This window comes from Populus nigra, chromosome 1, assembly GCF_951802175.1.
Source record: "Populus nigra chromosome 1, ddPopNigr1.1, whole genome shotgun sequence".
NCBI classification, from domain to species: Eukaryota; Viridiplantae; Streptophyta; class Magnoliopsida; order Malpighiales; family Salicaceae; genus Populus; species Populus nigra.
This window is the reverse complement of record NC_084852.1, coordinates 20,358,614-20,374,058: the sequence shown is the minus strand read 5'-3', so window position 1 is coordinate 20,374,058 and position 15,445 is coordinate 20,358,614. Positions and strand designations below refer to the sequence as shown.

At 35.4% G+C, this 15,445-nt stretch overlaps 1 protein-coding gene across 3 annotated transcripts in view; it reads left to right on the top strand.

Annotated features, from left to right (window-relative positions):
• The first annotated feature begins 929 nt into the window (after nucleotides 1–929).
• The window catches only part of LOC133698913 (serine/threonine-protein kinase TOR), a 29,790-nt gene continuing 15,274 nt past the window's right edge, over nucleotides 930–15,445 (top strand). The window contains exons 1-25 of one of the 3 annotated variants that reach the window (XR_009843211.1): nucleotides 930–1,368; nucleotides 1,882–2,220; nucleotides 2,294–2,368; nucleotides 2,573–2,745; nucleotides 4,512–4,610; nucleotides 6,396–6,555; nucleotides 6,689–6,832; nucleotides 6,956–7,125; nucleotides 7,225–7,429; nucleotides 7,524–7,718; nucleotides 8,078–8,230; nucleotides 9,578–9,699; nucleotides 9,839–9,941; nucleotides 10,023–10,118; nucleotides 10,830–10,960; nucleotides 11,807–11,909; nucleotides 11,986–12,168; nucleotides 12,239–12,331; nucleotides 12,455–12,490; nucleotides 13,048–13,146; nucleotides 13,234–13,332; nucleotides 13,476–13,638; nucleotides 14,092–14,216; nucleotides 14,494–14,546; nucleotides 15,266–15,389. Coding sequence is in view for 2 of the 3 variants with exons in the window: in XM_062122025.1 (XP_061978009.1) it covers nucleotides 1,246–1,368; nucleotides 1,882–2,220; nucleotides 2,294–2,368; nucleotides 2,573–2,745; nucleotides 4,512–4,610; nucleotides 6,396–6,555; nucleotides 6,689–6,832; nucleotides 6,956–7,125; nucleotides 7,225–7,429; nucleotides 7,524–7,718; nucleotides 8,078–8,230; nucleotides 9,578–9,699; nucleotides 9,839–9,941; nucleotides 10,023–10,118; nucleotides 10,830–10,960; nucleotides 11,807–11,909; nucleotides 11,986–12,168; nucleotides 12,239–12,331; nucleotides 12,455–12,490; nucleotides 13,048–13,146; nucleotides 13,234–13,332; nucleotides 13,476–13,638; nucleotides 14,092–14,216; nucleotides 14,494–14,546; nucleotides 15,266–15,389 (3,366 nt within the window). In the remaining variant the exon portion in view is untranslated. The remainder of the gene's footprint in view (nucleotides 1,369–1,881; nucleotides 2,221–2,293; nucleotides 2,369–2,572; nucleotides 2,746–4,511; nucleotides 4,611–6,395; nucleotides 6,556–6,688; nucleotides 6,833–6,955; nucleotides 7,126–7,224; nucleotides 7,430–7,523; nucleotides 7,719–8,077; nucleotides 8,231–9,577; nucleotides 9,700–9,838; nucleotides 9,942–10,022; nucleotides 10,119–10,829; nucleotides 10,961–11,806; nucleotides 11,910–11,985; nucleotides 12,169–12,238; nucleotides 12,332–12,454; nucleotides 12,491–13,047; nucleotides 13,147–13,233; nucleotides 13,333–13,475; nucleotides 13,639–14,091; nucleotides 14,217–14,493; nucleotides 14,547–15,265; nucleotides 15,390–15,445) is intronic. The other 2 variants (XM_062122033.1, XM_062122025.1) reach the window with 2 other exon arrangements.

The window sequence follows — 15,445 nt, the reverse complement described above, 5'->3', positions numbered from 1 at the left end:
CAATGAATTGGCTTGAAATTGAGTTTTGTAATTTTTTTATTTGTTTTATGGGGTAATCTTATTCTCGTGACCTAGGTTGTATGCTTAATTAGTTGAGAATTGATCTTTGTGAATTTTTTTAAAGTTATTCTAATCTTATGACTTGGGTCACAAATTTGTTGTGTTAACCCATGATGACTTAAATTATTATTTTTTGTTTTTTATTTAAAAAAATGATTTTTTTTCATTTTACCCTCCAACAATGAATTGATTGAGGTAAAAATTTGCAATTTTTTTACCAGTAAAATCATGTTCAATTAAAAAATTAAGAATAAAAAATAATTTGAATTGATTTTTCATAAATAATTTATTATTAATGTTATTATTTTCATAGATACATAATAATTGAAAATAAATTGTTATTATTAAAAAAAATTACAATAATATTTAAGAATGGTGTCAAAAATGATAAGTGGACATAATAATTTTTTTAAAGGACAACAAAAACAAGGAAAAAAAAATGAAATAAAAGAAGAAGCAAAGGGCCAGCCCATCCATGTACTTGGCCCAATATTATTTTTAATAAAAAGATGAATCACATGTTATTTTATTTATTGAAAAAAATATAGAAAATCAAGCAACCCTTATGTTACAATCACACTTTTATATATATATATATATATTAGATTCATTTTAAATTTAATGATGTTTATGTTCTATTTATTATTTTATGAATAAAGTTATTATAAAAAGACCCACTGTTTACTTGAGATTAGTGTTTATGAATTAAATTTTCATAAAAGAAGTTTCAAAATGAATAAAAAAAAGAAAGTCCAGATATTTTGCGATTTTTAGACTCTGTTCCATTTTCTTGTTCCTTTTTTTTTTTTTTTAATATAGACAGTCTCGTCTCTAAACTAAAAAATAAGAACATAAACGGTCCCGATCCTGGACGCAACGAACAGAAAGCGCAAAAGGTGAAAGATAACAGATGCCCGTCATCACTCGCTTCTTGCAGCCTCCAAGCGTACTTATAACGTGTGCATCTCTCTCTTGAAATATAAAAAATAGAAAATAAAAGACAGAGCACAAAAAAAAAAACCCTCTCGAATTTGAAGTATCTCCCCTCTCTCTGTGAAAGTGAAGCCCTCGCTCTCCCGCTTTCCCTTTTAAGAAAAGTCGATGTCTTAAACAAGATCCATACAGCAATTGCTGCTAAGTTAAGTTAAGTTAGAGAGATTAGTAGCAGGTAGGTTTCTGTTAAAAATGGCCTCCACATCGCAGTCCCTCCGTTTTCTGGTCGGGCCTGCAACCACCGCCCCCGGCGGCGGAAGTTTCGACGCTCTTAATCGCATCCTTGCCGACCTCTGCACTCGTGGCAACCCTAAGGTATCGCTAAATCTCTCGTTAATTTCAGCGAAGTTAATTGTCGCGTAGGTTTTTGTGTTCAATTAGTGATCAGCGATAGAGTTACTAGTAATTATCAAAGTTAACATTCAATAGCTTTTTGTACTGATCACTAATTGAGTTACTAGAAAAATTAGAAATCAAGAAAGGTGAAAGCGGAAACGTGAGTGTGTTAGAGTTACGCGTTTTGTTGCTTTTCCTCTTAGTAAATTAATTTTTCTGGTTTTGAATGGAGAAATGTGTTTCTTGTTAGTTTTTGCGTATAATCAGTAATTCATGATGGAGTTATACTTGATAGAAATTAACAAAGTGAATTTTTAATTAAGCATTCGTATTTAATTACCAATCAGTAATTAAGTTATTAGAAAAGTCAGAGACTACAATGGAAAATGAGAGTTTTTGGCTCTTTTGTTGTCTGTTTTTGTGGTTATTTATTCATGCATTTAAAAATTTGTTTGGTTTTGATGTTGGAATGCCTGTGCTGTTATGTTGAAGGAGGGGGTGACATTAGCATTGAGAAAACATCTAGAGGAAGAAGCACGTGATATAAGTGGAGAAGCATTTCCCCGTTTTATGGATCATTTATATGAAAGAATTTCTAGTTTATTAGAGAGTAACGAGGTTGCTGAGAACTTGGGAGCATTAAGAGCAACTGATGAGTTAATAGACGTAGCACTTGGAGAGAATGCATCCAAAGTGTCAAAGTTTGCTATTTATATGCGGAGTGTGTTTGAGGTAAAGCGGGATCCTGAAGTGTTGACACATGCTAGTAGAGTTCTTGGCCATTTGGCTAGGGCTGGTGGAGCAATGACTGCAGATGAAGTGGAATTTCAGGTTGGTTATACGTTGTCTGGTTTGATTATGTTGTTGTTGTTTGTGTGGCTTCTGATATTTTTGTTTGTGTTAGGTCAAAATGGCACTAGATTGGCTTCACAATGATAAAGCAGAATTTCGCCTTTTTGCTGCTGTCTTAATTTTAAAAGTAAGTGACTTACTTTCCCTTTCCTTTTCTTTTTCAGTCGACAAATTAATTGCATGGTTGTTTATTATTCTATTGACAAGCATATTTTTTGTTCGTTTGATGATGTTATAAAGACTGTACCTCACCATCTTAAAGACTTTTTTGCCTTTTTGTTAAATTTTTGAAAATTTCTACATCCTAAGGATGTGTTCTTGATTATTGTAGGAAGTGGCAGAAAATGCCTCTACAGTATTCAATGTTCACGTACCTGAATTTGTCGATGCAATCTGGGTTGCACTGAGGCATCCAACATTGGCAATTAGAGAGAGAGCTGTGGAGGCACTGCGTGCTTGCCTTCGAGTTATCGAGAAGCGTGAGACACGTTGGCGTGTGCAGTGGTCAGTTATGATAATTTGTGATATATTTTGATTTTACAGAAGTATATACACATTTTGCATCCAGAAGCTGTGAGTTATAATGGGAGGAAGGGGCTTTAACTGTTGCACAAAATTTTAAAATTCTGTACTGATGCGGCATTAATTCTTACCCCTTGGATTTGATTCATTTAACATACACCTTTGGGTTAAAATTTAAATGATGAACTGGTTGATTACACAGTCAGTTATCATGCTGTTCAGCTTCTTCCTCCCGTTTTCTTTTCTTCATTTAGTTTCCTGAACCTAAATGAATATAATTAATTTCTTGACATCGATGTGAAAATGTACCTTCTTTTTATAAATGCAATTTATTTATTTAATTATATGGCAAACAAGAAATCCCCTATTCCCTATCTTAAAATCATTGATTTTCAAAGATGCAAATCTACAATTTTTTTGGTTCTTAATGATTTAATTACCGGTTTTCCCATTCTTGTGAATAAACTTTAATTCCACGAAAGTATATTAGGGTTTTATCTAACAGTGATTTGATTTCTATGTTTATGTAAATTTGCAATTGAAAGGACAAACATGTGAGTTAGATATGTCAATGAATGAAGGTTGTCAAGGAGAAACATCTTAACAAGCATGCAAGTTTAGGATGGAAAGAAAAGAGATTGGTATCTGCAACTACTTTTTTCTTTTCTTTTCTTTTCTATTAGGAGAGCTTTTCTTATTGTTATTTGTTTCAACCAGGAGAGTAGGACTAGAGAGGCTCGTAAACACAAATAACATGTTTTTGTTATTTCTTTTAAATTAACCAGGTATGGCCGGTTTATATGTGTTGGGTTGATCTAATCCAATGGTTATAAATGTTCTTTGTGGGTACAAAATTTTATCTACTCTGTATTGTAGAATGACCTAGGAAAAGGAATTCCAACCTGGACTAGACTTGTTTTAAAAGATTTTGTGGGCCTTTAGTAATTTATTGGTTTACTAAATAGAGTAGCGTTGTTTTCAATTTGCAAATTGATTAGGGCCTTGAATGGTGCTTGTAATAGTAATAGGGGGTATTTTTGAGCTTTAAGTTGTTAATGTTTATCGTGTATGTTAAGAAAGTGGTAATGATAGCAAGAATAAGAAGAAAGAAAATACCTAGAAGCTTAAAAAGCGCTTATTGGAATTTCACCTAGAATTATGTTGTTGGGATGTCAGCGCGGGTTTACTAGTTTACTCGATTGTAACAAGACTTGATAATGTAGGAGTTAAATTGAGATTTTTTTCTGCCACTTGATTAGCATAAAGATTTGATTGGGACTTCGCATCAAATGCTTATTGTAAGGCACTAAAATAAGATGAACAAGCTAAGTTCAACATGCCATCTCTGTATTTTTGCTTGTCATAAAGATTTGATTAGGACTTTCTAATTGATACAGTTCTAATAAAATTTGATCTAGGAGCCTGCCTCAATGCTTGAAATATTACTCCGATGAAGTGTTGTTTTCTCCAATTCTTAATGCAGCAACAAGGCAGGCGTTTGCTGTTTGAGTTTGTCTAGTGATAGGTCTTGTAATGGGCGCTTGGAAGTAGTTGGAGCTAATTCTTTCTGTGTCTCTGTTCCTTTTATATATAGATAAGTGAATATCACATATTGCCTTTTCACTATGCTTGAATACATGACTTTCTTGCTGCTTGTTTGATTGTATTGATGTTTGTGTTGCCTTCTACAAACAATTTTTCATCATACTTATTGAGTAAACACTTCAATTTGATTGGGTATTTGGCAGGTATTATCGTATGTTTGAGGCTACACAAGATGGATTGGGTAAAAATGCTCCTGTTCACAGCATACATGGTTCTTTGCTTGCTGTTGGAGAGCTCTTGAGGTTGTTATAAATGACTGAATGTGTTATTGTGGAAATGTTTCTGACGTGGACTAATTGAATTTTCTAGCTTGAATGAATGGTTGCAAAATGATTGCTTGCTTATTTTTGAGCTAACATGTTGCTGTAAATTGTCTTGTAGTGACTATTGTCCCGTACTTCTATTGGATAGTGTTGGCTATGAGCTTAAAACTCTGCACCCTATCTCATGCTATGTGACATTCACAGCTAACCAGTACAAGTCTAGTCAACAGCATTATATTACGAACTGTTGCGTATGAGCTAACAAATGAAGCACTTTATGTTCTGTCTATAATAATAAATAAATAAATAAAAGATTAAACAGTTAAACTAACTTGCTCAAAAAACAGGTTCATGTTTCAACTTTGATAACAGGTTTTAGGAGATGAATCATGAAATTAGTTTAATTGTGGGATTTTGTATTCAAGGATCCACTAGTTTGACGTAAATGAATTAATTTTGGAAAACAAATTTTGGGACAATGATTTTTTTTCTGATATTTGCTTTGCCATTGAAAATGTGCTGGAAACATTCCCAGCTGTTTGGCAATGGTAAAAATAACTTCCCTTTTCTATATGCTATCCTGTTTCTGCTTTGAATTTATGATATACCATTTTAAGTTTGATAAGGAAAGTTTTTTCTCCTTTTCAAACTGGAAAACACTTGGCCTCCAGGAAACTAAAGAGCCCAAGTTTCAATTCCCATTTTGCAACAAACATACCAAACTATTGGACCTTACACTAACTTCATCTCAATTCCTTAGTACACTCATAATAGAAATGTTAATTATTTTGAGTTTGGTTGTCACAGTTATTCATAGTTCATGGTCTCCTTCACACCTATTTGGCCATTCCTCAGGGCTTATGCTGTTGAAGAATAAATACACGCTTTAGTTGAAAGAATGCTGTCAGCTTTATTTGTTGAGTTTTAGCTCTGATTAAAAAATTTCCAGTCTTCCAAAAATTTATGGTTTCGTTATATATTCTTGCTTTGATAGCAATAAAATTGGAAGGAGACTTCCAAGGGACAGTAGGGAGCCAGCAGTTTAATTACTGGTTGATTGGTTGGAGCTAGCTTTGCTAATTTGCTTATTGTAGAATTGGAAGCTGGTGTACTCATTGTATTTAGTTTGGCATCATGACACTTCAATTATTCTGCAAAATTAGTTATGGAGGGTGGGTGTTGTGGCATTTGGCATGTGAATTATTGATGTGGTGGGATCATGGAAAGGTGCCGAGAAAGACCTTGGAAGCTTTCGCTGAATGGATGGATTTCCATGATCTTGCTGATACTTTCTATTTTGCAGTTCTGTTAATTAGTCAATATATGTTCATCTTATATCCAATAAGGTATAATCTGAATTTATTGCTATAGATTCATTTATAATGTATGTGACTGTTAAGCTAGTAAAAAAAAAATGCAAAGAAAAATGACATGACAGTGACATGACATACTTTTTGTTGGCGAACTCACTGTCATGATTTTAAGATACCATGCAAAAGTATTCATAAGGACCACATTACCGTTTCTGATTATAATGATATATTTGTGTGCCAGCTGCACTTGATAAAATTCTGAATAGATTGACTTATTTCTCAGGAATACAGGGCTTCGATATTGCATAAACTGTATAATATTTTAAGCTCCACATGATTGTTTGTGATTGTATAACTGCTGGCAATTTGATGAATGTTGAACAGGAACTACTACCATGATGTAGTTTCTTATAGCATCTAATATTCATGTAATTGAACATGATTTATGTAGGAATACTGGTGAGTTTATGATGTCAAGGTACAGAGAAGTTGCTGACATTGTTCTTAGATACCTTGAGCATCGAGATCGACTTGTTCGCCTTAGCATAACTTCATTGCTACCACGCATTGCTCACTTTCTGCGGGATAGATTTGTTACAAACTACTTAGAGGTTTGTGATTTTCACTGCCTCCTTAATCATACTGCAGCAGCTATAATAAATAGCATTTTGGAACAGAGTATCCCAGATGTATCAACAATTATTTAACTGATTATGATTAACATCAAATTGTGATGTCTTGCAGATATGCATGAATCATATTCTTGCAGTGCTAAGAATACCAGCTGAACGTGGGAGTGGATTCATTGCCCTTGGGGAGATGGCTGGTGCTTTGGATGGGGAACTTGAACATTATTTGCCGACAATTACAGCTCACTTACGCGATGCAGTAAGCTACCCACTATGTGGCTGACATTATTTTCTCCAGTGATTTTGGTTTTCTTTCTATTTCATCTTTTGCAGTTTGGGGTTTATTGGTATTTTTCTGTCTTCCCTCTGCACCCCCTTTTAGATTGCTCCACGCAGGGCCAAACCCTCACTTGAGGCTTTGGCTTGTGTTGGAAATATTGCAAAAGCCATGAAAACTGCTATGGAACCTTATGTCCGCAGCCTTTTGGATGTCATGTTCTCTGCTGGGCTCTCTCCCACGCTTGTTGAAGCCCTTGAGCAGATAAGTGATAGGTATGGTGTGCCATTTAATAACCTCATTTTTTTAATAAAAATTTTCCCTCAAAAGTGGTCAGGAGCTTAAAATCTCTATGCTATCATTTGCTGTTTCAGTATTCCATCATTACTGCCGACTATTCAAGAGCGGCTGCTGGATTGCATTTCGTTAGCTCTTTCGAAGTCCCATTTTTCTCAGTCAAGGGCAGCTATTCATACTGTTCGAGGGACTATGACGAATGCACCTCAGCAAGTATCGGACCTTAGTGGTTCAGCACTGGTGCAACTTGCTTTGCAGACGCTAGCTCGCTTTAATTTTAAGGTTTGCTAACATATATATATACATACATATATATATATACAAATTGAAGCATATTGCACTTAAGATTCTGTTCTGAAGCTATTTTGTTGTCCAGGGGCATGAACTTCTTGAGTTTGCCAGAGAATCAGTGGTTGTATATTTGGATGATGAAGATGGAGCTACCCGGAAAGATGCTGCACTTTGTTGCTGTAAATTAGTTGCAAATTCCTTTTCTGCCATGGTATCTACACAGGTTGGTTCTGGCAGGTCCAATCGTACTGGGGGAAAGCGATGGCGTCTTGTCGAGGAGGTTTAGTTTGTTCTATTTCCTGTCTCTTGATGTTCTATTCTTGTTAAATGATGTTTTATGCTCCCATGTCTAGAGCTGTTTGTTTGTTCCCATCATTTCCTGTGACCTGTGTCCTTCCAGTTGTGGCTTCTGTCTATGCATGTCTGTAACTGTTTTTCAAATTTTTGTTACGTGTTACATGAATAGACAGCTCGGTTATATGTATTAATGTGTCAGCTTCATGTTTGCTTGAGCTTGTCAAGTAGTTGAGACCTGTATTAAGATTAGTTTATCATGTTTGCCAAAAACAAAAGTTGAGTGTGATTGATAATGTGAGCTTTCTTAGCTCTTGCTTGTAATCTGACATGGTGCATCTGCAGCTTGTGGAAAAGCTTCTCATTGCAGCTGTTGCAGACGCGGATGTCACTGTTCGCCAATCTATCTTTTCCTCTCTTCATGGAAATAGAGGTTTTGATGATTTTCTAGCACAAGCTGATATTCTCAGTGCAGTTTTTGCTGCTTTGAATGATGAGGTGTGTATGTGGCTCCTGGAGTTATTTCATGTGATGGAAGACTTTATTTTGGTTATGCATTAATTGTGACGGGTGAATTTGTCAACTGCTTGTCGGTAATGGAAAGTATATTTGATTTGAAACTTGCCCCAGATTTTCTGTGATATTCTCTATCATTATTTTGAAGTTATTCTATTTTGTAGCCTTTGTACATCTTGCAATTGAATACTTGAAATGTTGGCTTCTAAAACTCAGGATCAGAATCAAATTACACCACTTAGACCCCGTTTGGAATTGAGGTTGAACCTGCTTTTCATCAAAATTTGATTTTTTGTTTGCTTCATATTAATTGTTTTTAGTGTTTTTTAATTGTTTTGATGTGCTGATGTCAAAAATGAATTTTAAAAAATAAAAAAACATTATTTTGATGCATTTCCAAATAAAAAACACTTTGAAAAGCAACCCCTACCACATTCCCAAACACCCGTTCACAAGATTTCATGGGTCATTAACATTGCATTAACAATTTTATTCTTTTTCAAATTTAATTTTGGATTCTTGTCTGATAATCTTTTGGTTTACTATCTATTTGGTTATTTGGCAAGGCTAGTTGCTTCCTGTAATGTCTATTCTGGAAAGTACATGATATCTTGCTAGTCTTTCTGGTTCCAGTAGCTTGGTAAATGGATTGCTTACTCCTCTCTATCTATTCTTCTCATCTGTTTTGAAGAATCACACTGTGATCTGTGAAATGTTTTTATTTTGATTTAGAATGGGAGATTTAGAAATAATTCCACTTCCAATCATGGGTATGTTGTCTGTAATTCCTGCTAATTTGTGAAATTAAGCAATAGGGTTTTCTTTACAGTAAATAGGACATGTGATGGAAAAATTCCTGAGTAGCTGCATCTTTTCATAGATATGGGAAATTCCAGGCATACTCTGACTGCAAGTTTCCCTGTTACCTTCTTTTTCTGTTCTTGATTTCTGTATTAACCCTTTTTCTTTGCATGCATTTGTTAGTAAACCTGATACACAGAATTTTTTCAGACTGTTTTTTTTCTCCTGTAAATGGTGTTTATTGTTAAGGTGGTCTTCTCATCTTCATGTTCAATTTTTCTTCTGTAATTCTAGAATTTGCATATTTGAGTAAGGATTTGGTTCAGATACTTCTCACATTAACATCTTTCCTCCAAAAATAGAGAGTTGGTCATTATTTGGGCCTTTCGATCTTTATAATCTTCATTTGATGTTTCTGTTCGGTTGTACTTCATATAACTCAGTTCCATAAAGTGTATGTTTCTGTTTTTGAATGCTTTTATGCCATCATTTGTTTTTTTTGGTAAATGGAAATTGCTGTTTTAACAGGATTTTGACGTTAGAGAGTATGCAATCTCTGTGGCCGGGAGACTGTCAGAAAAGAATCCCGCATATGTTCTTCCTGCACTCCGTCGTCATCTCATACAGCTGTTGACCTATCTAAAACAGAGGTGATGTCAACAGTTAGATATTGTGCTATCATACAAACTTATATTACTTGTAAAAATTATAATAATTTGGGTTGGATGAAAGAAGTTTTCTCAACCAATCTGTGAAGTTGTCTGATATTGAACTTTCCTGTGTTGTCAGCAGTGCAGATAACAAATGCAGAGAAGAAAGTGCAAAGTTATTAGGTTGTTTGATACGTAATTGTGAACAACTTGTGCTTCCATACATTGCTCCAGTACACAAGGTTTGATCTGTGTATTGTTTTTATTTTGTTTAGCTCTTCTAGTTATCTTCCTTCTTAAAATATTGGGTGTCCAATGTGCAGGCACTTGTGGCAAGACTTCTTGAAGGCACAGGAGTAAATGCCAATAATGGTATCATTAGTGGAGTTCTTGTAACTGTCGGAGATCTTGCTAGAGTGGTGGGTGAACTCTGGTTTTATAGATTGCTTGCAATTAGGAAAAGAAAAGTTTTTTTTTTAAATTTCTGTGTGGTTGGGTCGGGTTTTGTGTTTTTGGTGTATGTGGTTTTTTTTTTATTAATTTTTTTTTTTTGGGGGGGGGGGGTGATGTGCTGTTATGAATTGGGTTTTACGTCTCATTTGGAAATTCATTATCTGGGAAATTCATTATCTGGGAAGAATATAAATCGTTGATTGGCCTTTTTCTCACGAACCTTTAGCGATGCTAATAAGTTTTTCTGTTTCTCTCTTATTTCCATGATGCTTGTTAACATTTAAATACTTAGAAATCTTCTTGTGGCACTTTCTGTCATTGATACAAGTAAGAAAGTTCAGCCTGCTTTTTAAGACCACATCTGATTGCTTCTCTTGCCCTCTCCTTCGATGTTAAACTGAAGTTTTAGCTGGATTAGGAATCAACCTGATTGCAACAATGTCTTTCAAATTTGCATTCAAGGATCTGTTTGATTTCATACCCATAACCCTACAATGCATGAAGTCTATCTATGTAGTGCATTTCCATGCCGGAACAATAGACCAAGGGACATGCTGTATCAGCTGTTTCCATATATGTTGTTTTGCATCCTATCCTTATCTACATGGAGCTGTGTGATATATTTCCCTCTTATTCTGATGTGTTTATGGTTAATTTTGATTGTGATACTTGTTTAGGGTGGTTTTGCTATGAGGCAATATATTTCAGAACTTATGCCTCTGATAGTCGAAGCTTTGTTAGATGGAGCAGCAGCAACAAAGCGTGAAGTGGCTGTTGCAACTCTTGGGCAAGTTGTTCAGAGCACTGGGTATGTGGCATGCCATTGTCTCTTTGAAATCATGATAAATATTTTATTTTCCATCCTTTTGTTTCATGGTTTTATTTGAATCGTAATTGGTAATAATACGTGCTAATTTTTTTTTCATGACTGAGATCATGTCGGGTTTTTCATCTTTTGGTCAGGATGGAGCATAAGATATTTTTTCTATTTTACTTTTTCTGAAATTTCATGATTTCCACAGAATGCAGCAACAAAAACTTTACAATACTTATTTTTCATTTAGAATTATTTTCATTTTGCTGTACTATGCATGCTATAGATCGTAAATAGTTCTTTCTCAGTAAAACATCTCACACCATAGAGAAAAAATGTTGCTAGTTGGATCTACAGTTCTGCCACTTGATTTTGTAGTTGGACCATCTTAGATGACTTCTTTATTCTATTCTATTTTTGACTCTTGATTAGAAATGTAGATGAGTGTTGGGCTAACAGCACATTCTTAAAAGCTGTGCATAAGGTCCCACATGCTCCTTCCTCTTCTCCTCTGTTTTTCTTCATTACGTAATGTGGATGGAATAATTCCATCCTGGGGAAAGTTGAACATCTAAATTAGCCAGTTTTCTTCATGCAAGGAAAGATGGTTCAGTTGTCTATGAAGGTGTTTGAGAGTGATGCATTTCCACAAAGTAGGGAATTCTATAGTGTTGACGGTTTTCTTTTTTCGTCCTGGTATAGACAACAAGGTCACAATGCAATGATGCAATGACTTTACTTTCACTTTTGGGATGTAAATAATATAAATTCTGGAGTCATTTATAAGGTTTGTTTTTTAATCATTAATGCTCGATCAGGTCCTTCTCTTTTTGCTGATAGGTATGTCATAACTCCTTATACTGAGTATCCACAGTTACTTGGCTTACTCCTCAAATTGTTGAATGGTGAATTAGGGTGGACTACTAGACGTGAAGTACTGAAGGTAGCTACATGCCAACTAAAATGCTTGGCTATATCCTTTTAACTATTTGATGCAAGGTTAACTTTTTGGCTCTCAGGTTCTTGGCATCATGGGAGCTCTGGATCCCCACGTGCATAAACGAAACCAACAAAACTTGCCTGGTTCACATGGTGAGGTTGCCCGTGCAGCCAGTGATTCAGGTCAACACATCCCATCAATGGATGAACTACCTATGGACCTTTGGCCATCTTTTGCTACATCAGAAGATTATTACTCAACGGTAGTGCTTATGTTGCATTTGTCATTGTTCTCATTCTTGTTTGTATAACATTCCTTTACGATGAATTTAGGTTGCAATCAACTCCCTCATGCGAATTCTAAGGGATCCTTCACTTGCTAGCTACCACCAAAGGGTGGTCGGATCTCTTATGTTCATATTTAAGGTAAATTATCACAGTGCATGCTGTTTTTTTTCGTTGATAAGAATGACTGCACTATCTTAATTTCATTTTTGATTTCTGACACCATTAATCATTGTTGGGATTTTTTATGATCCGCGAGGTTAGTCAATGGGCCTTGGCTGTGTACCATATTTACCTAAGGTTAGTGAATTAATCTTTAGCTGTATTTATTCCTTTTCTTTTTTTCCTCATACATTCTTTCTATTGGAACTTAAGTCTTTGAAATGGCTTCCTTTTGCCTTCCACATCATCTCTTTATTTCTATGTGCTTCTATCTGCTGGATTTTCGTTATCATGTTGCTTGCCCTTGTTTTAATCTTAACTTATTGACTCCTTTATTGGGAAGTTCACCTGGTTACTTATTTTGCTCAATTTCATTTCTGGGCTTTAGCTCTAGTTGTGGTAGTCTGCTCTCTTTCACTCACACACAAAACTGGAAAATTTTTAATAACACAAGTTGATATCAGGAAAGTTAAGAAAGAGTGTTTTTTCAAAAGGTGAAGATAACTTTCCATGTTAATGTCATTGTTTGGTTTGGAACTTAAAAAAGTTTCTAGATAATATATTTATATTGTTGGATGATGTTAGTGCTTGTTTGGTATTTCATTTTTGCGAGCTGTAATTTTGTTTGGTATCCTGGACAACATTTGTTGTTTTATACTTGATTAACATGTGTTCTCCTTTCCTATTTTATGTAGGTTTTGCCTGATCTCTTTCACACTGTTCGAACATGTGATGATTGTCTTAAAGACTTTATAACTTGGAAGCTTGGAACTCTGGTATCCATTGTGCGCCAGGTGAGTTATCATTTTGTGAAGTGATATGTAGTGCATTTTGGTATTTTTCTGTTAATGAGATATTGGGTTTTTGATTTGGTTGTGCAGCACATTCGTAAATATCTCCCTGAATTGCTCTCTCTAATATCTGAATTGTGGTCATCCTTCAGCTTGCCAGCTCCTATTCGTCCTCCTCGTGGCTTTCCAGTAAGTTATGTTTCCATTATTTGGTGTGGTTGGAATTACCTGCATGTCATGTTTGGAGGCTATGCTTGTAATTTCTTGTGTATAGTTTAGTCTCTTCCTCTTCCTCTCTCTCAAACATGCATGCTTTCTTTTTTTCTATTCAGGTTTTGCATTTAGTGGAACAGCTTTGCTTGGCTCTCAACGATGAATTCAGAAAGCATCTTCCTGTCATTTTGCCTTGTTGTCTTCAAGTTCTAAGTGATGCCGAAAGGTGTAATGACTATAGCTATGTTCTAGATATACTTCACACACTTGAAGTGTTTGGTGGTTAGTACTCTCATGAGACACTGGTTTTTTTCATTCTTCGATATATTTCTAGCAACTATTGTGAATCATTGTAATGCATTATTAATCAAGTGGAAGAGTGTAAAGAATGTAGAACCTTCTCTCTTCTGTATAGGATTCTAGAATCTACTAGGAAGTTATGTGTCAAGACTTGGATAATGTGCTAACGTGCTCTTCTATTTGCTAGTAATTAAAAATTGAAGCAATTCAACTCATCCTGGGGTATGGTCTATGGACAACTTTAGTTTCATTGTGGTGTTGTGTTAGAAAGGAAAGTGGTATTTTTTCATGAATACGTCAAAGAACTCCATCCTGGTTCTCATTCCACTTGGAATGTTTTCAGAGTGGATGCTGCAGTGGATACAGAACATTCTGTTTTCCAAAATGCCAAATTGCAGCCTGAATAGAATTTCTCATCATGCTTACACAATGTAGGGACATTGGATGAACATATGCATCTACTTCTTCCTGCGCTCATTCGACTGTTTAAAGTGGATGCCTCTGTGGATATAAGACGGGCTGCCATCAAAACTTTGACGAGATTGATCCCTTGTGTTCAGGTGGGCTCTCAGCTTGTAAAATCACTCTGCATCAAAATAGACCGCTATGATTGTTGCTTCGTGCTACCATGATAGGATCCAGATGGCTACTGTATATTATCATATTGTCATAGTAGTTAAAGTGTTTTGCATAAATGGAATAAAAACATATCTCTTAATGTGTTGTAAAGCTCTATCACCAAACACTTGCTAGCATGTGTATAGACACAAATGTATGCATGTGTATTTGAGGATTCCTGTATCTAATTGACATATACTCTTATATTATTTTCTTCAGGTTACCGGTCACATTTCTGCTCTTGTGCATCACCTGAAGTTAGTGTTGGATGGGTAGGTTTCACTGCTTCCACTCTCTATATAGAGAACCTGTTTTGGTTCCTGGTTTTGTTTGTGTGTGTATTCATGCATGTCTGTTAAAATCAAACATGGTCCTCTTAGTCCATTTTCCTTAACTATTCATGTTTCTGTTTGCCAATTTGAGTTAAACTCTTAAAAGGTGTACTGTTTTCTTTTCATACCTTTCTTTAATTGATTCTCCTGTCCTACCAGCATATTTGATGGTTTCTGTTGCATGGAAGTCTCTTCTGTGATGTAACCTGGTACTAAAAGTGTATCATGAACGGTTATCCTCGTCGTGGACTCTGAAACCTTGGTTAAAGATCCACCACAACCCACCCCACCCCCTCCCCCGGTAGCAGGGGGGGCTTTGCGAGCGGAAGTCCTCTATATATTTAAATGAGGTGTCGATGGTTTCTGGAATTCCATAGTTTTATTGATAAAGTCACGTCTCTGTATATTTAAATGATTGTCTTGACCCATATTTCAACCTTAGAAGAAAATCAACATCAGTTCTTCTATGGTTCTGTAATTGTAAAGATATTTGCTTGGTTTTACTTGGGGTTAGATTTTTTCACAATCTCTGTTTACTTCACTTTGGAGACAATATTGTAACTTTATTATGACATGCCCCCCCAATTCCATGTTTTTTGTGTACATGTTGCATTTTTCTCTAGCACGAGGCTCCAAATGTGCATGCTTGTAATTTTCAGGAAGAATGATGAACTCCGGAAAGATGCTGTTGATGCACTCTGTTGTTTAGCTCATGCATTAGGGGAGGATTTCACCATTTTCATCCCATCAATCCACAAACTCTTGCTGAAGCATCGATTGCGGGTCTGTGCTTATTTGACTTGCTAATATAACAACCTTCTCTTGGGTTGCTGCATTAT